General features: G+C 44.5%; 2 protein-coding genes across 3 annotated transcripts in view; one reads left to right on the top strand and one right to left on the bottom strand.

Moving 5' to 3' along the window:
- Positions 1-3,202: 3,202 nt before the first annotated feature.
- Positions 3,203-8,593, bottom strand: LOC125435104. Its single transcript, XM_048501150.1, has 3 exons — positions 8,495-8,593; positions 6,264-6,413; positions 3,203-5,469 (listed from the first exon to the last, which is right to left on the bottom strand). The coding sequence occupies exons 1-3, from the start codon at positions 8,581-8,583 to the stop codon at positions 4,974-4,976; spliced, it is 735 nt and encodes a 244-aa protein (XP_048357107.1). The 5' UTR covers positions 8,584-8,593; the 3' UTR covers positions 3,203-4,973.
- The window catches only part of ALX1 (ALX homeobox 1), a 33,469-nt gene continuing 13,507 nt past the window's right edge, over positions 6,585-26,546 (top strand). The window contains exons 1-3 of one of the 2 annotated variants that reach the window (XM_048501148.1): positions 6,585-6,945; positions 11,217-11,521; positions 17,855-17,983. In XM_048501148.1, coding sequence (XP_048357105.1) covers positions 6,723-6,945; positions 11,217-11,521; positions 17,855-17,983 — 657 coding nt within the window. In that variant the 5' untranslated portion in view covers positions 6,585-6,722. The remainder of the gene's footprint in view (positions 6,946-11,216; positions 11,522-17,854; positions 17,984-26,546) is intronic. The other variant, XM_048501149.1, reaches the window with a different exon arrangement.

Raw genomic sequence — 26,546 nt, 5'->3', positions numbered from 1 at the left:
ACAAGGAAAGGTGAACCGTCTTTGCTACCAAGCTGTAGGATCAGATCCGGAGCGCTCTCACTTCGGTATTTCCACAGTGAATCTGGAGTGAGAGCATTTGTGAAATCGGAACAGATGAGCACTTGTTACATATTTCTACAAGTGATAATTTATGTCCCCCCCTTGAATATACTTAATCACTAATATATCTTAGTAAATATTTTCATAAAATATCCCAGCTGAAAACGTATCTGTCATAACCTCACTATCACAAACCGGTGTAATCTCCTAGCTTATCCGCGGCTGAATCTAAAGGACTCTTATACCTACAGATTTCGGCTTAACTCGTTTGTGCGCCTGGCGGCCCGCTTTGGCGTTAGTCCCAGGACGACGTTCTGATTCCCTTGTAGTTGTGAATAAGCTTCGAATAGAAGCGCTTGTTTCAAACTGTTTCATCTGGTCACGCCAAGAGGCTGAGGACCACGGAGCAGAATCGGCACAAAGGAAGGAGAAGGACAAATCTGGGGAGGGAAAACCCACCTGAATCGGACAGCCAGCGAACCCCACAATTATACGAGCATTTTGTCATTCTTTAGGTAGCTCGAGCCAATTCCGCTTTAGCTGGTAGATTCTCTCCGCTTCTTCTTTAGGTCACTCACTGACCCGGTTCACATCCGGCCTGGAAAAGTAGTACTTAAAAATACCCGTCAGTGTTCCCCTGCGAGCATGTCCAGTTGTCCCTTTTTTTAGTGGGTAATCATAGGCTTATGATCTAGAAAAGCTCCGGGTAGAGCGACACATCCTCTCCAATGCGACCACGCTTTCCTCGTGATGCCCGAGAACACAAGAAAGGTGAACATGTTTTCCTTGCCTACACATACGGAGGATTACTGCACGTTCAATAGAATCGGACCCTTGTTTGGAAGGAAAAGTCGACAGGATAGGAATACTCAGTGGATCCCACCACCCGAATGGGGATTACCTGGTTGCAGGGAGGGGAATGCGACTGGAGTCGACTGGGAGAATTGGTGGGCACTGACATTGACGAAGAAGAGAGCCCTTGAGAGAACTGAGTGATCCGTTTCACACAACGGATAAGGAATGGTCTCGTCCCAGCTAGGAAAACTGACAGAAACGGTTTTCAGGAATCCCATTCAAAGGGATTTGTCACTTAAGAAATGTTCGGTTACCTTCAAAAAAGGTGGTCAGTCGGAGAAAGAGCACTTTTGAAAAACTACGTGAGGCTACAAAACAATGTCCCCCCCCCCCTACATTCACTCTACTGTGCTAAAGACTTTTTGCACTTTAATGAAAAACCACATTAATTTTGACACATTAGATTAAAAAATCTGTATACGTTTTACTGCGAATACGAATCCGTTTATTGCAGTTTAAATCTGCATTGTAAATGAATATTTTCAGCCTGAAGGTCAGCTAAATGAAAAATTAATTAAGTGGAGCCCTTACTGAGAAAGGGACTCTTCTTTTCTTCCTCTATAAAATCCCTGGGGGCATGAACTTCCCTTCCTCTTTTAAAGACCCACAAAGTGCATTGTACCCTGAGGGAGCTGTGTAGTTACTACTAGTAGCACTTGTTTACTCAAGGTGAGCATCAGCCCCCCCCCCCCGGTTGCTCTAGGACACAATCCTTAAAGCCCCCTTGTCAGTGGGAAATTTCTTTCTTTCTTTCTTTCTTTCTTTCTTTCTTTCTTTCTTTCTTTCTTTCTTTCTTTCTTTCTTTCTTTCTTTCTTTCTTTCTTTGCTTCATATCGATGTTTATGTATTATGTAGAAACGGGAGTTCTTCCATGCTTCCTTTCCAAATTTGATTCGTGTGTAGCTCCCCCCCCCCTCTTCCCCCACAGCCGTGTTTCTTGGACTTCTTTAACGGCGCCGATCTGCCTCTAAGAGGGCGCTGAATCGAGGCAGACCTGCCCTCTGAAGGCGGACTCAACGCCGCTGCCCCGCATTTCAATGCGTTCGGTGGGGATCCGGATCAGGGAGGCGACTGGGCCGGGCAGGCCTCCGGGGTTATCTCAGGGGACGGGCTTCCCTCCCCTCCCCTCCCTCTCCTTCCCCGGGCCAAGAACCGTCTCTCTATCGAGCCGACACCCTCTCCCAGCCGGCTCAAGGAAGACTGCGGCTCTTGAAACACAGCAACACATCTGCCTGCCGGCCTGTGCAATCGGCCTGGCTGCTCGCCTTCCGCAGCCCGCCAATCCGCCCTGCAGAAAGATGCTTTCGGAGCCATCACGCCTCAGGCCGGCTTCTCCAAATAAACGACACCGTTCCTGCTGAGACTCCTTTCCAAGGGCCTGCCGGATCCGCTTGCAGCATCCTGAGACTTGGGAGGGAAACCCGCTGCCCTCACTTGCCAGGCTGGGAAGCCTCCTTCGGGAACCAGGGACGAGCGGAGTTTAAGGGAATCCGGGTGGCATCAGATTCCTGCCCCCCCCCCCCCGCCTCACATCCAATCACGGCCCCAGTGGGACTTCATTTATAGAAATATATGTTTATAGAAACACACATACACAAAGCATATATTAAGTATAGTAGAGTAACTCTCTGTGTGTGTGTGTGTGTGTGTGTGTGTGTGTGTGTGTGTGTGTAATGCCTTACTACACTTAATCGTTTGTGTCTCTGGTCTTTGTGGAAGTTTCTCCTAAACCTTCTCTACCCCCGCCCTGGCTGTGCACCCCCTGCCCGATCTTATCAGTCCCGAGGCCTATTAATCAACTGAACTTGCCTGGCCAAGGATGACCCCCGCGGGGACTCCACCGCAGACCCTCGCTGCGCCCCCGCCAAGAGAAGAGCCAAGTGAAACTGTACCCCCCCCCTCCCCGCTTTATCAATGGAATCTGCGAGAAGCGGGGAGTGGGAGGAGACGATCAATCTGACAGCTGCGAAGGTGTCTAAATGAGGCTGAGCAGGGATCTGCGGTCAGAAGAAGGGTCCGAACGGATCTCTTGACCCCGGGACCTCTGACCCCCCCCCCCCTCACCCGCGGTGCAAGGAACTGTGCTCTTGATCCTGCCGGGGATCTGAAAGTCGCGCTTGTAGGCCCAACTCTCCCTGATTCCCGTTTCAGCCCTTGCCGTCAGTGCCGGGTTTAGATGAAGAGAGGCCCCTCCCAACCCCCTTCACGACTGGATAAAGATGGGGTCCACTGCCGTGAAGTTCTGGAAGGACAACAGCAATATAGAAATCAGTACTAGTGTCCGGTATTAAGACATTGATTCTGTATTATTCTGAAATGGATGCAACGAAAAAGTTCTCAAGGGTTGTGCAGAGACAGCATGTGTAAGAAAGGCCTGTGAGACAGTGCCGAACATCGATATACCGGAGACCCCCTTCATTTGGAGGCCCTTGATTCAACCGGTCAAGACTATCAGTAAATCCGGCACTGCTTGCCCTTCACTTGCTTTTACTGGGCTAAGACTGAGGTTGCTAAAAGATGCGTCCTGCCTACAACAGCCCCTCACAGTGGCTTTCATGGAAAAGACACCGAGGCAGCCAGGAACCTTCCTGCACTCTCGGAGACCTTCCCTTCATCCCTGGCAATGGATCCCCAGGATCCCGAAATGACTTCCGGGGGGGGGGGGGTCTGGCATTCGCCGACGAAGGCAGCCCGGAGCTTATTGGGCCGAGTCCCGGAGGAACTCTTTAAGAAAATGCCCTTGATGCTCCGCAGACCTGCAGGCAGCCCTGGTTTTCAGCGGATCGGACTGCAGAGTTCCGAGTCCCGACGCAGCTCCCGACGCAGCTCTGTGGCCCCTGAAAGGTGGAGCCCTCCTCAGAACCATCCTGGGCCTGAGCTGGAAGTGGGCCTGCCCGGCTTCAGACACAGCGGGGGTCAGAGTCAAGCGGGGGCAGAGAGAGAATGGTTGGCAGGCAAGACCTGCTGGGTTGGGGCATTTCTGTGCCAGAGTGAAAAGGATGCAGAGCAGGAATCTAAGGTTCTATGCCAATAAAGGCTTGCTTCTAGAATCTAAGGCTGCAACCCGAAGAGCATTTTCCTGGGAGTAAGCCAACGGAATTAAACAATATTTCCTTCTGGCTAACTTAATTTGGTGTACCTGGACTGAAACTGACTAACTTTTGAAGGGAGGCCGGTGGTTTCACCTCGAAGCATCCGTGGTGGATCTCCTAGCAGCCTTGTTCAGAGAAACCCCCTTCGTCACTCTTGACTCACTTTTTTCCTGCAAAATCCAGCCACCCTTTTCCTTCCATTTTTTAAGAGCAATGTTGAATCCATTTCTAACCAACTCCATTTTAATCAAAATGAAAAGAAGTGGGGAGAGGAAGGGCAGGGAGAGGGAGGGGGCAAAGTGTCGCCATTTCGCCGGGGAGATAGTCAGAGGCAGGCAACACAGACGACTTCCCGAACTTTCCTGCCCTCCTGCTAGAGCACCGCTCCGGGGTGTGTAACAAAACAACTGCAACGGCTGAGGTGGCCAAAAGATTTCCCTCCAAAGAGCAGGAGCGAGAAATCTTAAAGCTATATCGTAAAAAGCTATACCTTAAAAAGCTATATCTAAATATTAAGAGGCAGAATATGAATTGGCTCTTTTCTAGGGACTTTACTGATCCCGACATTTTGCAGGCATCCAAGCAACATTATCCTGAGTCTTGGATCGCACTCGGCATTGACTTCGAAATCCTGTCTGGGCAGTCCCTGGGATCCTAAACGGAGCCTGGCTTTACTTGAAGCAGCCAGATGATCCCTTTTGCCGCTTGGGGAAAAGACCAAGCGGCCACGAGGCAGGGTTTGACCGGAAGCTCTCCTGCGCCAGAGTCGTTTCCTCGCAAGGCGCAGGGAGCAGTTCCGCGGGATCGCGGCCATACAGCGCAAGTGCAAGGGTGGGAAGGATGCTTCTGTCAAAAGCTGAATCCCCCGAAGGGTTTACCTTAGCGCTGAGTCCTTGCCCAAAGGCGCTCCCCCTCCCCGCCAGGAAAAAGACCTCTGCCCCGAAAAGGACACAATTTGGATCAACTCTACATTGCCGCTCCAGCAGCCGCTTTTGCGAAACTGCAGGCCCAAGACACGGGTGCTTGGGATTGCCTCGAGGACTCTTGGCGGCAGGCGCAGTTTCTCCGGGCCAGAGGGAAAAGCAAGATGCCCAGCGATGGAAGGGCTTCCAGAAAGCGACCCTTGCCTTTCCCCCGCGGCAGTTGGCAAAATCCTGCTGCCTGCGTCTTCCTTTGGCATCCATCCTCCTCCAGGCGAGTGTTCTTCCCCACTGCTTGGAGGGTGTCCTTTGGACCCATTCTGGTCTCCAGGGGGCCAAACGAGACAGTGAGCCGCCGGAATCCTGACTTCCCCACCTCTACTTCAGCCTCAGGCCACAGCAGGTGAAAGCAGATGCCCTGCAGTGATCCAGCACTTGAGAATGATGAAGGGACCGCTGAAAAGACTCGCCAGTTTGGACCTGGGTCGACAAACCCGGTTGCGGAATGAAGCAGGAGCCGAAGGCTGACGTGCCGTCGAAGTCTGCAGAGACGAAAGCACAGATGTGACATTGAGGTCAATGGGGCAGTAACGCGCCAGGGAGAGTTGCGGAGGGGGAAGGGCTTAAAGCTCAGCAAGCCCGTCTTGGGTCTGCCTTGAAGACACGCCGCACTCTCTTCCCTGCCCGGATCTCAGCAGTAGGACGCCGCTCTGGGTTTGGGCCAGGAGATTTGACTGCTGCCAACCCGCCCGGCGCGCCTCCTGAACGCCCAGAGGTGCTGCGTCCCCAGGCGGGTAGGACCTCAGCGGTCCCCTCTCCTGGCCCAACTAGCCAGGCTTTGCCACTGCTGCTACTTTAACTACAATTTTACTCAAAGTACAACCGCTATTCTGGCCGCTTGGAAAGCCATTAGTGCCAGACCACTGTCTCAAGCAACCGGTCCAGCGCCGTTGGAACTTCCAATTACTTGTGGTTCTGATGCTCATTTCTTTATCCTTTTTTTTAAAAAAATCTACCTTTTATAGGGAACCCAAAGCCGACCAAAACAGCCGCTGGAAACACACCCGGCTCAGCTTGCGTTTGCTGGAGATTTCCAGAGCAGACATAAACGGAATCAACCTCTTCTAAACCCATTGAAGCCAATAGGTTCAGGAGGCTGTGAGCCTGTTCAGGGGTGTGGGGTTAATTGAGTTCCTCCGGGGCCCAGCGCAGAAAAGCGCTCCAGCTCCCAGGAAGTCCTGGAGTCAGCAGTTTTCTCCCTTGTCCCCTTGAGGAGCCCCTCACCCTGGGCCCGCATCCTTTAGCCCAAACCGTCTGAAATTTCCCAGCCACTTACTCTGAAGAAGGGGGCGGCGCAGCTGCGTTCCACTCGGGTGCGCGTCCTTCGGCAAGCTCTCCCTCCCGTCGAATACCTTGTGCCCCCACCGGTTCGTCAGCGGCTGTCTGCTCGGCTGGAAAACAAAGTCCCTTCGGATCGATCTGGCGTCTGCAGGGAAGAAGGGAGGGAACGGGGGAGGGAGAGAATCCTTTGGCTGTGCGGAATCCCGGGCGAACTGGGAGTGGGTTGCGCGTTGTGGTCGGCCAGGGACCCTGCCCAGAGCCCGCGCCCCCGCCCTCCTGGCTGCCCAGCCGCTGTGGGCCGTGGGGTGGGGGGTGGGGTGGAGCCAGCGGAGGCCGCGGCGAGGGGAGGTTGCGCAAGAAGCCCCCGCTGAGCTTCAACATATAAAAGAGCCGTCGGGGCTTCTCCGGAGCGGCAGGCGGGCGGGCGGGCGGGATCGCGGCTCCGTCGAGGATTATGGACTTCCTGAGCGACAAGTTCGCCCTCAAGAGCCCCCCGGCGGCGGCGGGCAAAGGCGGCGAGTTTTACCTGCCGGCCGGGGGCCCCTTGGAGCACGTCATGGAGGCGCTGGACGGCGGCGGGGAGGCCTTCTACGGCAAGGGCTCCAAGTGCGTGGCTCAGGCCCCCTACAATCCCCACGGCCGCCTGGACAGGGCGTCCCCCGGCAGGGACGGAGCCGGTGAGTGTCTGCTCGGGCCGCTCGGGATGGAGGGGTTTGGGCGGCAGCCTCGGCTAGGGGAGGGGTGGCCGGGGAAGACTCGCCCCCGCCGCTTCCGTGGCGCAGGGCCCGCTTGGCCTTCCCTCCCAGCCTCGGCTCCCTGACCTTGGCGTCCGGGTTGGGAAGGCTGCACAGCGGGGAAGTCGCCTCCCTCCTCCGCCCACATGCCGGATCCGTGGGGTCCCGATCCAACTCCCATTCATCTCGACCCGGCTCGCAGGACAGAATTAATTTCTTTCGAAGGGCCGTGCAGCTGATGCTCGCCAGCACTTCAGGTTCAACTCTACGGCAGCTCTTCCTCTGTGCTAGTAGCAGAAGAAGCGCCGAGTCCTCCACCCCCCACTCCGCGAACTATTGCAGACGCTTCACCAGCGTGGCCGCCCCGGGAGCCCTTTCCTTGCCAGAAGCCTCCAGAGGCCCGAGACAAAGCGGCCCACGGGGGGCGGCGGGAAGGAGAGGCTGCCCTGGCCTCCAAAAGGTCGCGGCAGCCTCCCCTGGCCCGTATTTGGGGCTTTGCTGATCTGGCCCGTTTCCCGGACGGCCTCCAGAGCAAGACAGCGAAGGCCGCCACGCTTCCTCTTGGGGTGGTGGGCTGGGCAAGGCCGATTCGAGACCTGGCGACTGGAGAGTTGGTGCCTTTGGGATTCTCAGCTCTGGGGTCGCCGCTGCCTGCCGGCATCTCTCTGTCCCGTCGCGCGGCCATCGGCGCGCCAAATGCGGCAAGCCAGCCGGGCAGCCCAACCGATCTGAGCCGCCCAGCTGCCCCTTGCGTGGAATCGGACACAAAATCACCCCGATTTAACCTTGTGGGCTTCAAGGGCTTGAAACCGGAGTAGCTCCGCCTAGGATGCACTGTTACAGAGCAAGCCTAAGCATGTCTACTCGGAAGTAAGCCACACTACGTTCACAGGGGGGCTCACTCCCTGATAAGTGCGTGCTCAGGATTGCGGCTGTCTCCCCCTTCTCTGGAGCTGCGATCAGTGCGGGGGGGGGGGGCAGCGGCGGCGGCCTGACTTCTCCTTCCTGAAATCTGAGTAACCTCACGCGGGTTATGAAGAGGAGGGAAGGGTGTTGGGAGTGTCTGCAAGATCTGAATAGATTTGGTAACGGCGGGATCAAACCCAATCACTAAGCAGCCACAGAGCCCCGATGGAGCCCTTTCGTCTCCCGACTCCGCCAAGACCGCGGCGCAACAGGCATTTGGGGGCCGCCTCTCTGTGGACCTACAACGCGGTGGAAGTCATAAGTTCTAGCTTATGACCTCATCTTACTGGGACCCAAAGCAAAAGGCAATTCCCTGATCGGCTTGCGCCACTACATTGACTTTCTTCCAAAGACTCCGATTCGCATGCCCAAGGATCTGCAAGCCCCTCCAAGCCGAGCTCTGGACCTGCTGGGGGCCGCTCCCTCCAGCCGTCCCTTTCTCCGCTTTCTCGCCCGTCGAGAGGAGGCAAAAAATGGGGAGGTCGCCCCCAACCCCCCCTACCCTTTTGCTTGCTTTTATTCTCACCGGAAATGCTGGCTAAGTTCTCTGCGCCATCTGGTAGAGAAGCCCTCTGAGCCCAGCAGTAAATAATGTCTTCGAAATCTTGGCATCATAAACCGACTGTTAATCTATAATGGTTTCAAAAGCCCCCGGGAGTTTTAGGGGATTCCTCTTTCTTTTCCTCTCTAGTGCGATAATGACAGTTTGCGCCTGGTCAGTGTTATATGCTCACTAGCCTCGTAGTTGCTGTGGTCAGTCGTGTCGGTTTCTTAAGTGCAATTACACTCCCGGCTCTTGTCCTGAGAAGGTTCTTTCTCTGAGCATTTTCAGCAGCCTGGTCCTAGGAACATGATTTGCAAGAAAAAAAAATCTCATTCATTTCCAGTAGAACGTCTTCCTTGCTTTAGAGGCAAATAGAGAGGACCCCGTAGAGTAAAATCTATCACCCGATTGAAATTCAAATCCGATCCCCCAATTTACAATACAAATACAAAATGTATTTTTCCTGTCCTTTTTAATATAAGAAACAGCAGCGGTTTCCCCACATCGATACCTGCGTCCATTAAAGCCAACATACCAATGAAAATTGAAAACTTTACTACAGTGTCGTTTAATTTAACGAGACTGAAGATGTTCCCAATTATATTCCAGGCGATGAAACATGCAGATAAAAGAGGAAATGAAATTTAGCTGAGGAATCTAGTAAATTTGACTCTTCAAGCTGTATTAATTTTCTGCTGTTTTTGTACAACTGGTTCTGTACACAGTTCTCAGAACCCTGTGATTTCCCCTTATCTTCTCAACTCCTTAGTCTATCTTTATTTTGAACGATGATAAACAATATCATCTAAAAATTATCAGCAAATGTTGACTCTATTGTAGTTCAGTTTTTTAGATCACAGAGTGAGAAATAAAAGTTCCCTTCATTCCATGTGTAAATATATAAATTCTTGGAATAATTTTCAGGGCATCCTTTTATTTTTTCACAATCACTTCTTCAAAAAAGTACTGTGAGTTCAGTGTCAAATATTTGTGCACTGTTTCAAGTCATTATAATTTTACTATAATCCTTAGACCAGTTCTGGTTTAGCAGTAGAATCATTTAATTTGGGAAGTTCTCCAGGCATGTTTTCAGTAGAAGTGAAGAAGTTTTGTTAAGTAATGAAGCTATTTGTGATTGGTGTTAACCACACATCACAATGAAGATAGTTTGCTATCCTCTGTACATATGTGGTTCTTCCTAATTTAGTGGAGGACAATGTCAGAGCTATGGTGGGAAGCTTAATTTTCTAGTTAACAAAATAACAAAATGGAGTACTATTGGCATGATTCTCCATTATGTATCCTACTTCCTTGTTTTGCTTACTGATAACAAACCCAGCTTAACAAACCCTCCCAAATGCATATGTGGCAGAATACTATGCACATTTACTCACAAGTAACTCCCAGTGGGTTTGCTAGGACTTTATTTCCAAACAAGTGTGCATAGGACGACATATTTACAGTCCAAATCAAAATATATGTACAGGTCAGACTTGCTTCCCTATAAATGTGCCTGCTTGAGGTTTAACACTGGTGCTTTCAAAGAAGCTTGATATAAATGTGCTTCACTGGATTTTAGCCTGTGTCTGGTTAAAATTATACCAAAGGAACATGGCGACATAATGAAATTACTGAGAGTGGCAGAGACCCTTTAAAACAAGCTCAAAAGGGCAAATTAGGTGCCATCCTTTGTAAAGTTTTAGTACCTTGGATGGAATTCCTCCTTAACTCCCCCACCTGTCAAACAAAGGAGGGGTGGTGGTGGTGGAGGAGAGAGGTGAAGCTCTTTCAGATCTTGTAACATGCTGCATTGGTTATCCCCATAATGTGACATGGGAGGGTAGGGGAAGGTTGGGAAAGTGTTTTATTCCTTGTTCAGAAGCTAAAGAAAAAGACTTTAATCTGGATCTTAGACACTGAGTGTTTTCTTGCAGATAAATGGACCTTGCATGACCTAAGTTAACATAAAGGAAATAAACTGTTTCACTGAATTATTTTTAAAAAGAAATTCTTCAGTCTGAAATAATAAATGTATTAATTGGAAACAAAGGCAAATTGCAAAAGCAAGGGCATTCTTCGGAATCTTTTTTGAGCAGTTATTCTTGATTTGCAAGTGTTGTTCCGTTTTAATGCCTCTTTCTTATCCATTTTGCCTGCAAATCATTGTAATTGCTAGTCAGGCTGCAAAGTAAAATGTGATAACTGGGGCACAATTATTTCAGCAGCACATATGCAGTCTAAGCTTACCTGAACACACTAAAAATGAGTCCTATTATATCCTGTGCAGCTCACACCCAGGTAAGTGGGCTTTGAGTTGCAGCCAAAGTGCCCACATGTGGTAGAATTGGCCCAGGTTAGCAGCATACATTTTCATCCCAAAGTTCCATTTAAAATATTGATTAAAGTATGACCCAAAATAACTTTTGTCTCAGTGGTCCACATTGTCTATTTTTTTTTGCTCTGATTACATTGGAAAAGACTGGAACATGCCTTGCAAATAAAGTCTGTGGAAGTCTCAGTGCTCTTCCTTCCATGGAAATGTGGTGCTCTATATTAAGAATATATATTTATTGAATGTCACCTATGCAACATGTGCTCCTTCCAGATGTCGATAGCTCCTCATCGGTGTTAGCATTTTTATTTTTATAAAATAACCCTCAGTTTAGAAACAACCAACCCAAATATGTCTCCCTCTTGTGTACAGTGAACTATGGAATTACGAAAGTGGAAGGTCAGCCACTTCACAGCGAGCTGGGCAGGCCCTTGGAAAACTGCAGCAGCCTTCGGATGTCTCCAGTGAAAGGGATGCAGGAGAAAGGGGAGCTGGATGAACTCGGAGATAAAAGCGACAGCAATGTCTCTAGCAGTAAGAAGAGGAGGCACAGGACCACTTTTACCAGTTTACAGCTGGAAGAATTGGAGAAAGTGTTCCAGAAAACACATTACCCTGACGTTTATGTAAGGGAGCAGCTGGCGCTGAGAACAGAACTCACTGAGGCCAGAGTTCAGGTAGGAGTCCTTCTTCCATCCAAAACAAGCTACTCGTTCTGGAGGCTACAGGCTTATTAGGTTCTGCAAAGTATTTATGAATTATTCCTCAGAGAGGACAAAGCTATGTTTACTTTTAAAGCTTGGTTGGCTCATTGCATGACTGTTTGGGTAGCTAGCTGCATTGTTTGCTCATTAGAAAGAGTGTCAGGAAAAATAATATTTTGCAACACTATTATGCATTTCAAGTGCTTCACAGCCTTTATCCATCAATTCTTACAAGACGAGGAGCATTCATCATTCCCCATACTGAAATACAGAGGAAGGTGGCTTGCTGAAGGAATTTGATGGGTTATGAACGTATGATGTAGAGCTTACTGGACATGCAACACCCAAGGTGAAGCATGAACTACAGCCCAAGGTCACAGCAAATGTTTCTTAACCTTACTTTCGGCTCTGACAGTGTCTTAAGGTACTGTTGCACCACTAGTGTTTATAGGTAATTATTATTAGGGGGTACAGAGGGGAAAGATGGTCATTTTGAAAATAATTGCAATGTCAAGTCAGTGCAGGACTAAACACTAAAACATAAGCATCACTCAGGAGCAACTTATAGGGTTTTCAGTCTTTCCATCATGCGCTGATGTCCAGGAGCTTCCCACCATATGGACTCAAGGGGATCTATTAACATTTGGGATATTTCCAAGATCCTGTAATACCGAACTGGAATTCTATCTCCATGTGGTATTTGTTTTATTCAGTGTGGGTTAAGTGTATCAACAAAAGCAAGTGATTTCAAATAGGCTGCAATCCTATACTCTTTATCGGTGAATAAATATTTGAGGTACATGTGTGGAGTCTGGTGCATTAACCTTATGATGGAAAAGATCATACAGAGGATTTGGTTTGTTACTGATCCTCATTAGCTACTCAGCACTTCAGTTACATGTGTGTAGACTGAATGTGCTATGGGGTAGGCATGAAGACTAGGATCATAGTCTCTAGCCTAGCCTTTCTAATCAACATGTAAGTCACAATGTGAGGATGGATTTCTTTTGAATAAAGTGCAGGTTAAGTAAGGGTGGGAGACCTAGATCTAACTAATTTGTGTGAGGTATGATCAAGAGAGAGGGAATTTACAATTTCCATATGCTACTTGCTCTCTTTGGAAGAAAATGGCCAGTTTTACTCCCTCTCCTTTGAGAATGTTTATTTTATCATTTATGTACACAGCGATTTCCATGCATGTTGAATGGAATGCTCTGGACTTTTGCATTTCTGATCAGTCGACTGAGAAAAACCTGTGCATAAAAATGGGGATTGCCCTTGCTCTAAGTGGCAGCAGTATTCCATCACAATATTAAGCAGTTTTCAAAGGTCTTACATCATTAGAGAGCTGCATCTGGCTACGCAGGGATAACAAGCAGCAGATTGTTGCCTTGTTTTGTACAGGCTATGGTTACTATATCTTTGCCAAGAGTCAGTTTTGAGTAAATTGATGTAAACAGAAACATTTTGGGGGAGTGTCAACATTAAAAATGTGGGTTTCTTCCTTTTCAGATCCTCTAAATTCAAGCAAATTGTTTTGTTTAGTTTAGCCAAACGATTGGCTGGTTTCACTCCATACATCTCCCTTCCTCAGCATTTCATCAAGATCCAATTTATGTTTTGACCTGCATACATGCCGTGAGTCAGCCTGAACCTAATTTATCGAAGTTGTTCTCTTTCCTGCTGCATGTCAGTGGAGTAATTGGCACCCAGCTTAAGGAGATTGTCAAGGACTTTCTTTTTTCCAATAAAAGGGCCTCATTACTAAATTCCCATAACATGTTCTCTGTGCCTCCTGTGGAGACAGGAGGGGGGGAAAATGGCTGCTTGTAGCCTTCGGCACAAAAGATAATACAGATTTAGCAACGAGGGGTGCAATCCTGCAATTGGTTATACATTGGGCAAGTTCCATTGAGTTCAGTAGAATAAATGCATGAGTAACTAAGGGCCGGATTGCAGCCATAAAAAATATGCTCAACAGGACTGAGTCATGGCTATGCTTTGATTGTTTGGGGCATTTTTCAAAACTGCCATATTAAATTTGCAATGAGTCCATGGAAATTAAAGTTTATCCCTGCTGCTTTAGGCAATATTAGGGGTGTTTCCGACTCCCTAAAGGACTGCAGTAATAATCTCCGCAGATGATTAACATTCAAATCAGTTTCAGAAACATGTTCATTTATGTTCCTGCTCTGATATTAGCCTTGAATAGCTATAAAGGCTTTAGTTATTTCCTCGTTGCTAGTCTTTAACCACAACCTGGGGAGACCAACATTATTGTGTGTGTGTGTGTGTTGGGTTTATTGCATCAGTTTATTTTAAGGCCTGTTCATCTGAGTGAAGCAAATAGGCTGCCATGAGATATCATTAGAAAATCTTTTGATGTAATTATTCATTTTATTCTTGGATGGGGGAATGACAGTGGTTTGGAAAGCCAATAGGGATAATGAAAGCCAGGGTGCCGGAGGTTAGAAGGTCAGATTAGGATCTGGGAGACTGAGGTTTGAATTCCCACTCTGCTGTGGGTGACCTTAGGTGAGTCACACACTTTGACCCTAGCCTACCTCACAGGGTTCTTGTGAGCATAATGTGGAGGGCAGAAGAATGATGTAAGCTGCTTTGGTACATGTAGTAAGAAAGGCAGGTTATAAACAAAGTAAATAAATAATGTGTAACTCATACAAATTTTGTTTTACAAGTGATATATGTAAATGTGTGGCTATAGATAAGACTGAGCTCCAGGCTCTAAAAAAGTTTGTTCCAATGGAATGCTTGGCTATGGATGCAGGGGCTCCATTGTGCCCCTTTGCATCAGAAATATGCCCCTCTTGCCAGGTGTGGAGCTGCCATCTCACTGAAGTGGAAAGAGCCGCTTCATGTGCACAGAAGCTCCAAAATCATGGCACAATCATAGACCACAGCTCTAAGAGAGATAAAATCATATGGAATTTTGTAGGCTTACTTTGTTGTCAGTTATTTAAGATTAAAGGAAAAGTAGCAAAATAACTGCAGATTAACCTTTAACTACTGGAAATTATTTCAGACAATATGTGAGCTGTTGAATCAGCTAGGCAGACAAGATGGAGTACGGTTGCTTCATTTCAGCAGGGCTGACATCAGAGTCTCCCATTCGACCCTGGGTAATAATTAGAGGGTGAAAGCTAACAACTTGGGCCCTAAAGCAGTCAGGATTAATAGGATCAATGACATCATTTCCGTAACATAGATCAAGGACATCGTTAGCATTTTTGATGTAAGGTGTTACCAGGTATTTCTGGCAATTCAGGGACTCAGTATATAGGCAGTCCATGGCATTATACCCCAAATCTGTGGATGGACTGGTTTTCTACTTTGTGTGCCCTATGCATTTGCCACATTTACCATATGCCATATTTTAATGTGGGGAACACAATAATAAATGAAAAGGAAATGTATGCCTGAAAACATAAAGTGGATCTACATCTGGAAGCCATGGCCAATTGAACTGCTGATACTCTTTTGAAGTGTTAATTGACCTTTAGATGACAGCATAGTTAGGTGGTATCTCAAGTGCTTTTAATAGGACTAGTTTGCTATAAATACATACAGATGATCAGCATGTGTTAGATCATATGAGAAATATTCGAACAACCATTCTGAAGTGGCTGCTTATATGGTGAAGCAACCACAGGTGACTTTTTTTTAAAAAAAATGATCATATTATTATACTGATGGATTGCAAATACATGGTGAGCTATAGTTAGGGATTCACCACATTCTGTCTAAACATATATGAAATACAGATGAGTTAAAAGGTAGTGAGTCATGATCTCAGATCTGTCTGTAAATGGCAGAGTTTTTAGATAGCTGATTTTGGCCCTTGAATGCCTTCACCACATTGGTCACAATCTCAGAGTTGCCCTCTGAATGCATCTGTTTGATTTTGTGGCATGTTGCATCAGAGGACAATAGTGATGGTAGTCTGTAGTAATGTAATAAGTTCACTAAGTTAGACCAATGATCTATCTGGCAGGAAATTACAAGATCTTCTGAAAAGCAAGATTGGGATCTTATGACTGTGCCAAGCATTGTTAATGCCGGAACTTTTGTCCCCTTTATCAGAAGCCACATACAAGGTTTATTTTTCCTCTGTTCAATAACCCACATGCCCTGCTTGTTATTGGCTAGGGTGCTGCTTATAGATGAAAAACCACAGATTTAACTACTGTTAAATTTTGTGATGCAGTACTTCAAGCCCACCATACCTTGCTAGATTAAGATTTAAGTGAAATATTTTCGCATTCCAGAATATTGACAGGATTATGTTAAATTTGGAAATATGTTCATGTAATTTTTAATCTTGTATTTGCAATTTTATGTATAAGATGTTGCTAGTCTTATAATAATAATAATAATAATATAATATAAAATATAATAATAATAAGATTTGATCCGATTTGAATGCAAGCACTTGTCAAGATCTAGTAGCTGGATTCAGTTAAACATGCCACCAGGGGCGGATCAAGGGGGAACTGAGCCCAGGGCACGTGCATGCCCTGCCCTGCCCCAGAATGCTCTGGAACATTCCCACCGTGCCCCCGCCATGTCCCTGCTGCGGTGCTGCCTGGGGCATCATGCCCCCTGCCCTGTTGGCGCTATGCCACTTCATGCCACCCTCACTGCTTTCACACTAAGGAGACTAACAGGAAGTCTGGGGCAAAATGAGTTGAAGAATACTCTGTGGAGAATGCTCTGTGGGGAAGCCATGATGTGATCACTTTAGATACCTTTCTTTAAACAGTAACATAAAATTTGAAGTTCTCTCTCATTCCATTCTAGATCTAGAATGTTATACAAGCAAAGTCTATGCATTTCCTCTGTAGCACTTTCAATTGTGAAGAAAATTGAAGTGTAAATATCAAAATAAATAAAACATTCCTTTGTGCTACGATTGTTGTGGGGATCAACAATATTACACAGTGGTTTCCCCAGCAAACATAGGAAGTATAGAAATATAATATACATGTTGCCATACATTTAAACATCCATTAATATGGTTTGGGGTTTTTTTTGTAAATCCAGCGAGCCATTAATCCTCTTTCATTCCTGGTATTTAAATGGCCATAGTTAGGGGGTCTGTTCTGAGAACAAACTTCTTTACTGTGACTGACAAAGGGATGATTTTCCTGTAATACTGGTGTTCTCATTTATCTTATTTGTCTCCACCTACAAAATATGGTTAAGTACACTATTCTCTATGGGTGAGGAAATAATTAGTGCAAATCTTGTGTAAGCAAGATCAACAAAAAGTTGCCACTATATTCAATCTGGCTGCAAGATCTCTGATAAAATGCAGTTAAACTCATTGGTCTCACATTCAAGATGTATATTCTGACTAGACTGCTGAGATTGTACTAACCACTCAGGTCTTTGTAATGGATATATAGGATTTAGATTGGTAGATGACTGACAGAGCTGCTTGCAGACAGTTTGACTGTGACCCAATTAACATATATAGGTAAGTTGCCCTGATTTTGGCTGGTTGTAACTCCCCATATTTATGACTGGGGTGAAAGGAACTGGAGTTATTCACTTAAAAGGTTTAGATTTGAAAGTAATGAAATAGTGCAGTTCCTCTTGTCTGCCTTTCTTTTGATAGAATAGTCATTATGGCTCTGAAAACCGGCATGGGTGGCTGAGGCCATGACTTTGTACTGCCCGCTTCCTGTGGTTCTGTTCTTTTTGCTGTGGTCCTTTTTATCCTCCTAAGTCAATCTGTCCTAATAACTTGTAAGCAACAAAGATGCCTTGGAGGTAGCTGCTTGGCTAGCTCCCTGTGACTGGAACAACTAGCACATTTGTGCCTTGAATGGGCAGCCATGAAACCAGTTATGCAGTTCTGTTCTTTAGAGTCATAGCTGCCTCTTCTTGTTGACTTTAAAGACCAATGATTCCAAAGTGTCGTGGTCATTAATTTTTGTTATAATGGCTTAAATATCTCTTTCAAATATTGTATAAAAGATCTATTGAAGCAGCCCATACCTAAAAGTCAGCGATGATCTCTCTTCAGCTCTCCAACTGGGCCCAGCTGAAAAGTTCTGACTTGCGGTGCTTTTGAGAAGGGTTCAGATTTGGTGGGTTTTCTTGGATAAACCAGTAGGAATTTCATAGCTGAGGTTAAGCTGCTCAGAAACCAGCATGATTTGGCTTCCCTCATTTGACACACAGATGGTAATTTCAGGGAAGTACCCCATGTCAGGGTCCTAGGGGTGGGGGTGGGGGAAACCCAGATTCTCCTGAATGATTGTCTTGTTTTCTCTGATGTAGGTCTGGTTCCAAAACCGAAGAGCAAAGTGGAGAAAGAGAGAACGTTATGGGCAGATCCAACAAGCCAAAAGCCATTTTGCTGCAACCTATGACATATCTGTGCTGCCAAGGACGGATAGCTACCCACAGGTATTTGATGTAATGAAGCTGGGGTGGAGAGAGGGAGGGGGTTCTTTCACATAAACAACTAAATACAGAGCTGAAGACTGCTGTTCTTGCTAAATGGAGGCACCAAATTTCAAGATGTGTTTCAAAGAAATGGGATGGTGGTGGTAATTTTTAAATATGTAAATATTTTAATTTTTACGATTTAAAATATTTAAAAAATTAATTATTTACTATTTAAATATTTTAAATATTAGAAAACATCTCATCTGCCTATCAACCCCATGTTTAAAGTGTATTTTAGACCATAGAACTATTTATCTCCAGATGCACCAAATGAAAAGGAGCATTTTTTAAAAAATGTAAGTTATCCAGATTTTTTAAAAGACAATGCCATGTTCATAGTCATAATAGTTAAAGGGGGACATCTCCCTCCCAGATTAAGTCTTCTAGATTGTGTTCTTAAAAAAACTTCACTCAGCCCAGGGGAAATGTGGCATGGATACATCTGTGAAGAACTTGGAACACTGCTAATTCTGGAAGGTGGACTAGCCACATTTGTTGTTTATTTTAAACAAAAATGTATTTTTCCAAAAGAACCCTTTTTGTTTTTTAAGGTGGAAGGCATCAGATCACAAATGAAAAAGCCTGTTTTGGTTAACCCCCCCCCCCCATGGGATGCATTGTTGCTGTGGGTGGGTGACCATTCTTTCCTTCTTCTGGGTCTGGGAACGAGCCTTTTATTCATCATATATGCCTCCTTATTGAAATGAATTAGGCAAGGCAAGTAGCTCCCGGTGTCCACCCAAGCTCTGGCAGATCTAAACAGTTGCAGAATCAGGATGATTTTCCTCTAGCTTGTGGATTTATTTAATTATGATATATGTTTAAATGTATCCGAAATTCCTAGCTTGAAAGCCAACCAGAAGGCAATTGTATTGCATTTTTTGTTCAAACTGCTATACGTTTTTTCTCTTTAGAATCCGTGCATTTGTTAACTATTAGAAGAAATCTAACCTTGTGTAGCATGATAAGACATTACTTTGGGGGCTTTTTTTTTTGGCAATCCATGCCCTGCATGAATAAGAACTCTATAAAACCAGTCACCACAGCCGACCATCTGGTTTCTTTTTATTCCTTTCTGCACCCAACCGTTAATTGTATAATTTTATTTCTCCCCAAAACACATTTTGGATTTTGTTTTTTGCCATTCATAAATGCCAGAAAGCATTTTAATCAGAGAAACTACAATGTTTACAAAGATAAATAATTAGTGTTGAAATAGAGTGTGAAGAATGTATATAAAAAGATAGTTGTGGCAGGGAGGGTGGGGCTAGGGGATACTTCTAGCTCTGTTACAAAGGGAAAAATTGTCTGGTGGGTATTATTTAATTTAGAGATTTTTTGTGTGTGTGAATTAACTTCTTTTCACATACAGAGTAGCCAAAACCTTGCTGTCTACATGCTGATCACAGAGTTTTTTGGTGCCAAATTTCATGCCATCGTGAAATGATTGCTGTTACTAATGCTGCAGTGATAAGCCTCCTTCTCTGGAAAAGGAAACACACACACATCCAAGTCAAAGGCGGATTCCGCATGGGCAAAAACAGCGGTGTGAAACCGGTGTGAAAACAGTGTAAACTCTTTTACACTGTTTTAAACCTTTTTACACCGTTTTCACACTGCTGTTTTTGGCCCATGCGGAATCCGCCAAGGAGTTTAAGATTGAGATTCTGAAACCTGTGTAATGTTTGTCAAGCAAGCCGCAAACATAGTTGAGATCCAGTTTAGGGATGTATCCCTCCCCCTCACACATTACATTGGAGATCCACAAATGGATTTTCCCCAACATGTTGGTTGTTCCTAGTAAGCAATTAGAGGGGAACCTGACATGGATCAGGGCCACCGCTCTGGGAAAAGATATGTACAAATGTCCATCCCATGCCATTTTCATTGTTACAACTGTCCCGACAGCTGTAGTGAGCCCTAATAGAGAAAAAAGACATAACCTGACCTTTGCCTGTCTTCTCTCTCCTTTGAACCACATTATATCACTTCTGGTGAGGGGGCTGACTGGAAAAATGGCACAAGAAGTGCTTAAATTCTCCTTGCCCAGCAATGCTATTCCAATCTTAATCAGCAAGAAAATGGTGCTGATGTGGATGGGAGATTAAAAAACATCCATATGTTCTCGTCTATATGGCATGTGAACCTGCCAGGACAGCGAGCTTTCAGGAAGGATTGTAGCAAAGCAGGGGCATCCAGGAAAGTGGGATTTGAAAATGATATCCTGCAGATGCTCTGAGAAACACCATAGAAGTTTTAAGAGTTAAGTCAAAGCAAAACATCTTCACAGATGCAATCCTGTTATTTGATGATATCCTGTTATATACATCACTACTTGAGGTGTTCTGCCTGGGTTCACACTAGCTAATACAGTGAATTACACTAAATATCTTCAAATAATACAACATGGTCCTTATTACTCCCTGGAAATACGCATAATCACTTTCCATACACTTGGAGCAAGCTCATAATGTCTGATTATGTGAGAACACATGCACATACAGAGAAGGAAGTAGTGAATGGCATGTAGAATTTGCTACTGTGGGATATTATGAGGGATACTCGTTTAGTTGGATTTAAAAGGGAATTAGATACATTCATGGATGATTGGTCTATCAATGTGCTAACAATTAAATGAAACCTCCATGATCAGAGGCCGTAAACAATTGGTGGATTGCCAGGAGACCTGAAAAGAAATGTACTGTCCCTTTTTGTATGTGTTCATATACGTGTGCGTGATGTCAACTCACAGCTGATTTATGGCAACCCTGTAGGGTTTTTGAGGCAAGAAATGTTCAGAGGTGGCTTGCCATTGCCTGCCTCTGCATCATGATCCTGGTATTCCCTGGAGGTTGCTCATCCAGATAGTAACCAGGACAGATCCTGCTCAGCTTCTAAGATCTAGTCACAACTGACCCTGTAGAGTTTTAAAGGCAAGATACATTCAGAGACAAAGAGACAAGATACATTCAGAGTTGTACTTGCTTTCTTGCAGTTAAATATAGGCCATATCTGACATTGTGCCAATAGTATACCTGTGTTTGTTTGGGATGGGCTGAAGATATCTTGGGACAGGGAAAACCTCTGGATATTTTGTCATTTGGATGCTAGATGAGTGGTTGGAATCAAAAGCTAGAAAAAAGAATCTCTGTTTATTATGTGTTTATTATCTCTGTTGAAATAGAGTGTGCAGTGGCATAGTGGCTAAGAGCAGTGGCTAAGAGCAGGTGCACTCTGATCTGGAGGAACCGGGTTTGATTCCCAGCTCTGCTGCTTGTAGAGGCTTATCTGGGGAATTCAGATTAGCCTGTACACTCCCACACACGCCAGCTGGGTGACCTTGGGCTAGTCACAGCTCTACGGAGCTCTCTCAGCCCCACCCACCTCACAGGGTGTTTGTTGTGAGGGGAGAAGGGCAAGGAGATTGTAAACCCCTTTGAGTCTCCTACAAAAGAGCAAGGGGGATATAAATCTAAACTGTTCTTCTTCTTCTTCTTCTTCTTCTTCTTCTTCTTCTTCTTCTTCTTCTTCTTATTATTATTATTATTATTATTATTATTATTATTATTATTATTATTATTATTATTATTATTATTATTATTATTATTATTATTATTATTATTATTATTATCTGTTTATTATGTGGCCCATTTGGGGGGGGGGCTCTTGAGATTCCCCGAGGGGGGTCGGTTTTAGTTCTCGGATGCTGACTGTATTGCTATTATTGGTTTTAATAAGGAGACAGGGCTTGTATTATATTTGTACTGGTTTTTAACTTTCCCCTGTCTGCATATATTTATTTGTTCACTGCCCTGAGCCCTCCGGGGGAGGGCGGTATAAAAATTCAAAAATAAATAAATAAATAAATAATAAATAGTAGCATTGGAAATTACTTAAGGCCATGCTTAGGTTGTTTCCACATGGAGACAAAACTGCTATCATTGCCATGGCAAATGCAAAGGTATTTACAGAACAAATAATGTTTCCCTTCAAAGATATGTTCCATACTTTCCCCTTCCACAGCAGTATTTCTGCCTTAAACAAAATATATTGCTAGTCAGGAAATTGTTATTGTGATTTAAAACTATAGCACTGTGTGATGAGCCAGCATGTTGTAGTGACTAAGAGCAGGTAGACTTTAATCTGCAGAACCAGGTTTGATTTCTCATTCCTCCGCATGAATGGTGGGCTCTTATCTGGTGAACCAGATTAGTTTCCCCACTGTTACATTCTTGCTGGGTAACCCTGGAATAGTCACAGTTCTTTGGTGCTCTCTTAGTCCCATCTACCTCACAAGATTTATGTTCTGGGGAGAGGAAGGAAAAAGAGTTTGTAAACTGCTTTGAGTCTCTTTAATCAGGCGGGGTATAAATCCAAACTCCTCCTCCACCTGTTCTTTAATGTATCTACAACATTTTTTAAAAAAAATATTGTCAAAATGGCTATGTGTGATAATGGGAATGGTGGCCAGGAGGAGTAATGGTGTCAAATGTGAACCTGAATATGGGTAGAGAGAAATAGAAATCCATACTATCCCAGACCTGCTTCCAGGGAAGATCATACCAGTCACAGACCAAGGTCTGAGAAAAAGCACAGTAAGACTAAGGAAAAATAAGAAAGATGTCAGAAGCACAATACCATCATACAAAAAGAAAAATGAAATCTAGCATGATTTAACTGGGGGAAGGTGTGTATGTGCAGAACAGGAGCTCCACCTGGAAATAACCTTGGACCTGTGCCTATCTTGGCTACTGAATGCCAGTGTGAGTCCCTTTGAGGGATGTAATCAGCTTGAGGGATATAATCAACTTCCTCTCAGGGGTTTTCCCCAGAAAGATTGAAAGAGGCAGTGGTAAGGCCTCTCTTTTAAAAAAAACATCTATGGATCCTCTTGTTACAGCCAATTACCTCCCAGTGTCTCATCTTCATTTCCTAGATAAAGTAGATAAAGAGAGTGCCTGCAGAGTAGCTTCAGGACAAATCAGTACAGGATCCATTTCAATCCATTTTACTTGTAAGAAGAGTTACACAATTCGTAGTTAATTTACCGTATAATACACGAGTATATACGGTAAATTAACTAAGAATTGTGTCAACCCGAATATAAGTTGAGGCACTAATTTTACCACAAAAAACTGGGAAAACTTATTGACTTGCGTATAAGTCAAGGGTGGGAAATGCAGCAGCTACTGGCAAATTTCAAAAATAAAAATAGATACCGATAACATTGCATTAATTGAGGCATCAGTAGGTTAAATGTTTTTTAACATTTATTTCAAAGAAAAACAGTAAACTAGCTCTGTTAAGTGGAAAAGAGGGTGAACAAAAACAATATGGTCGCAACAACAACTTTAAAAGTACAAAAACCTTAGCTCAACCAGCAACCAAGCTAAAACACAAGAGTTAAATCCTTCAAAACTGGATTTTTGGTCATGGGAGGAATTTTTATGTTAGCAGTACCAACATTTCAGAGTATCTTTAGGAAACCCTCCTGATGATACCATCCAGGTTTGGTGAAGTTTGGTTCAGGGGGTCCAAAGTTATGGACTTTCAAAATGTAGCCCCATCTACTATTTATCTCCCATTGGAAACAATGGGGATGGGGCACCCCCTTTGGAGGTCCATAACTTTAGACCCCCTAAACATCACCAAACCTGGCTGGCAAGAAATTATCCTGATGATCCACCCAGGTTTGGCGAAGTTTGGTTCAAGGGATCCAAAGTTATGGACCCTCAAAATGTAGCCCCATCTACTATTTATCTTCCATTGGAAACAATGGGGGAGGGGGCACCCCCTTTGGGAGTCCATAACTTTGGACCCCCTGAACCAAACTTTACCAAACTTGGGTGGTATCATCAGGAGAGTCTCATGAAAAATTCTTGAAATTTTGGTGCTGCTAGACTAAAAACTGCACCCCCTGGTGGCCAACAAAGTAAAAACCCTAAAATATTTTTTTAAATACACCTGACTTGCGTATAAGTCGAGGGGGGCTTTTTCAGCACAAAAATGTGCTGAAAAATTCGACTTATATGAGAGTATATACAGTACTTAGTTTACGGACTTAGAAGGGTATAATTCTATTTGGCATTAGATTGTATTAATGTGTCTGGTTCTGAACACTACCCAATAATTGGAATTTTTAAAAAATCTGCCCAACGGGGCTAGGAAGAGAAAGGGGAGATGTTTCTTCTGCCAATCTGGCCAGACCTTGAGGCTTACAGAAAACAACAACAACAACAACAACAATTAAATTTAAAAAGTAAGAAGTAAAATAAAATAAACTTTGCTTGAAAATGCAGGCATCTCATGCTCCTTCCTCATGAGATATCAGCAGTCATTTTGGATTGCCTTGGCAACTCAAAATAGCAGTTGTGGCTTCACTTTGACACTGAGATGACTTGGGGGAAGAAGAGCAGGCAGGAAGAAAAGACAGGAAGGAACTGAGAAGGAGAAAAGAAAATGGAATAAAAGGAGGTTTGGGTGAGGCAAGAAAGTAGAAAAAAACACAGAGAAACAGGAAAAGGAGACAACATTTAAGAACTGCAAGGGGAGGGAAAATAGAGACAGGCTGAGGGAGTAGGATCATCCAGGATAATAAAACTCAATCAACAGTATTCAATAATTCTAGAACTTTAATATTACAATTTCCCTGGAAATTAACTTATTCATAGGGTTCAGGCAGTGGCAACGTGCCAAGGGGATGGGGTAGAGTGCAATGAACCGGGTGCGCACCAGTGCAGGGGAGTGGTGGGGGCGTTCCTGGGTGTAGCGGGGGTGGGTGGGGGCATGGCAGAGGCGCAGGATGCAGGCATGCCCCGGGCACAGTTCCCCCTGGCTGCGCCCCTGGGTTCAGGTGACATCAGCCCAAGGCAAACTGTCTTAGATGGCGGATTGCTGCTTTAAATATTAAACAGCTAGTCATATATAGCTCCCACAGGCTGTCAGCATGCTGCTCTTAAAGACTAAAGTTGATAAGACAGTTATTGTTGGCCAAATTCTTCCATTACTAAAAAGCTGTTGAATTAAGTTGTGTATATTCTCATTAGTAGAATTAAACCCTTCTGCAGGTACCTTTTTGGAACGTCATAAAACAAATCAGATTTCCTAGATTCTAACTTAGAGAGAAGAAAGGTACATGGAAAGTAGAATCTGTGATAATAGAATTTGCCACAGGCTGCTTTGGGGAAGACAGGAGTTAAGCAGCTTCTGGCTATCTTCTCTGTCACAGAACCGTTCAGGAAAACTAGCTCAGAGTTGTAGGCTGCATAAAAGAGTGTGGAAACAGGCTAAAAAAATAGACTTTGTCTCAGAGACCAGTGAACAAAGTCAGGTAAACAAAGTGCAGTTGGGGAACTTTATTTAACTTATGGCAATTTTCCCAGCAGTGAGAAATTTTTAGCATGCATGATTCATTTTGTGAACCATGGGTGTGAGAAATTATAGAAATATGCACATGCTTTTCATTAACATTTTGCATCTTAATTTCACGTTAGAGTCCTTTCTGCACATGGGGAACTTCCATTAGCCATAATCAAAGTTATATGCTCAAATTAAACACTCTGTATGGAATATATTACATACCACATGGTATTTGATTAAAATATGTTTTTGTTCTGTATAAAGCTGAAAACCACAGAGGTTCCCAGTCCTCCTTGCAGCCAGTAATTCCGCCTTGTTGACCACAACATTTTGGTCTTCTGCATCATAGGATGATTTACGTAGTACAGGGCTTCACTGCGCAAGATACAGAGGCAATGACGGCATTATTATTTCAAATAATTTACTGTTTAATGTACTCAATTCAATTCTGTTAATCTTCACAGCATTCCCATGAGGTAGGCCTCTCATCAAGAAGGGATTATTCATTTACACAAAATATGGAATTATATTGAATTAGACCATCAACTCATCTTATTTTGTTTATTAAAATGCTCATAGCTCGTCTTTTCTCTCCCAAAGGCACCTTGGTAGTCTTTGATGCCCAGCGATTCTACATGGTGTGCCTAGCATACCTTACAAGTAAGAAAGAAGTTCCTTCAGAGTAGTACAAGAGTCATGCAAAGATTTTAACTCCTCCTTAGCTTATTATCATGTTAGATAAGACAAGTTGTCCTGACCAAGAGAGCAAAAAGACATATGGGGGTCCAGCAAGGAGCCTAAGTCTTCCTGCCCATTTAACATGATTTTGGTGACCAGACTTTCACCTTTCTGAAAAACATAACATTTGTATTATAGTAGGGAGATAAAAGAAAGCAACAACAAATGTACCAATGTTACTGTAAAAAAGTTCTTCAAGGACTGAAAGATGCTTAAGAATTTTAATTTCATATAACCTTTAGATCACAGCAGACTGTAAATTCTGCTCCTCCTGATTCTATCCTGAAGACATGTTTAATGGTTGATTTCACTTCTGCCTGTTCTTTAGCTGGTTGTTGGCCTTTCATTACAATTTGAGCCTCACCCAGAGGCCTAGGAAGTTGTAATGTATCGGCATAGTATTCATGCGGATCCCAGCAGGGCT

Source organism: Sphaerodactylus townsendi, linkage group LG06 (assembly GCF_021028975.2).
Source record: "Sphaerodactylus townsendi isolate TG3544 linkage group LG06, MPM_Stown_v2.3, whole genome shotgun sequence".
NCBI lineage: Eukaryota > Metazoa > Chordata > Lepidosauria > Squamata > Sphaerodactylidae > Sphaerodactylus > Sphaerodactylus townsendi.
The sequence above is the reverse complement of the archived record's forward strand: the minus strand, read 5'-3'. Positions and strand labels throughout refer to the sequence as shown.

Bases quoted from the DNA above. Each gene is read 5' to 3' on its own strand.
- LOC125435104 (XM_048501150.1), bottom strand. From the start codon at position 8,583: ATGATGCCAAGATTTCGAAGACATTATTTACTGCTGGGCTCAGAGGGC. The intron at 6,414-8,494 runs GTGAGAATAAAA...TCTTCCCTGCAG, and splicing joins GAACTTAGCCAGCATTTCCG to ACGCCAGATCGATCCGAAGG. The intron at 5,470-6,263 runs GTAAGTGGCTGG...TCGTCTCTGCAG, and splicing joins GCGCCGCCCCCTTCTTCAGA to ACTTCGACGGCACGTCAGCC.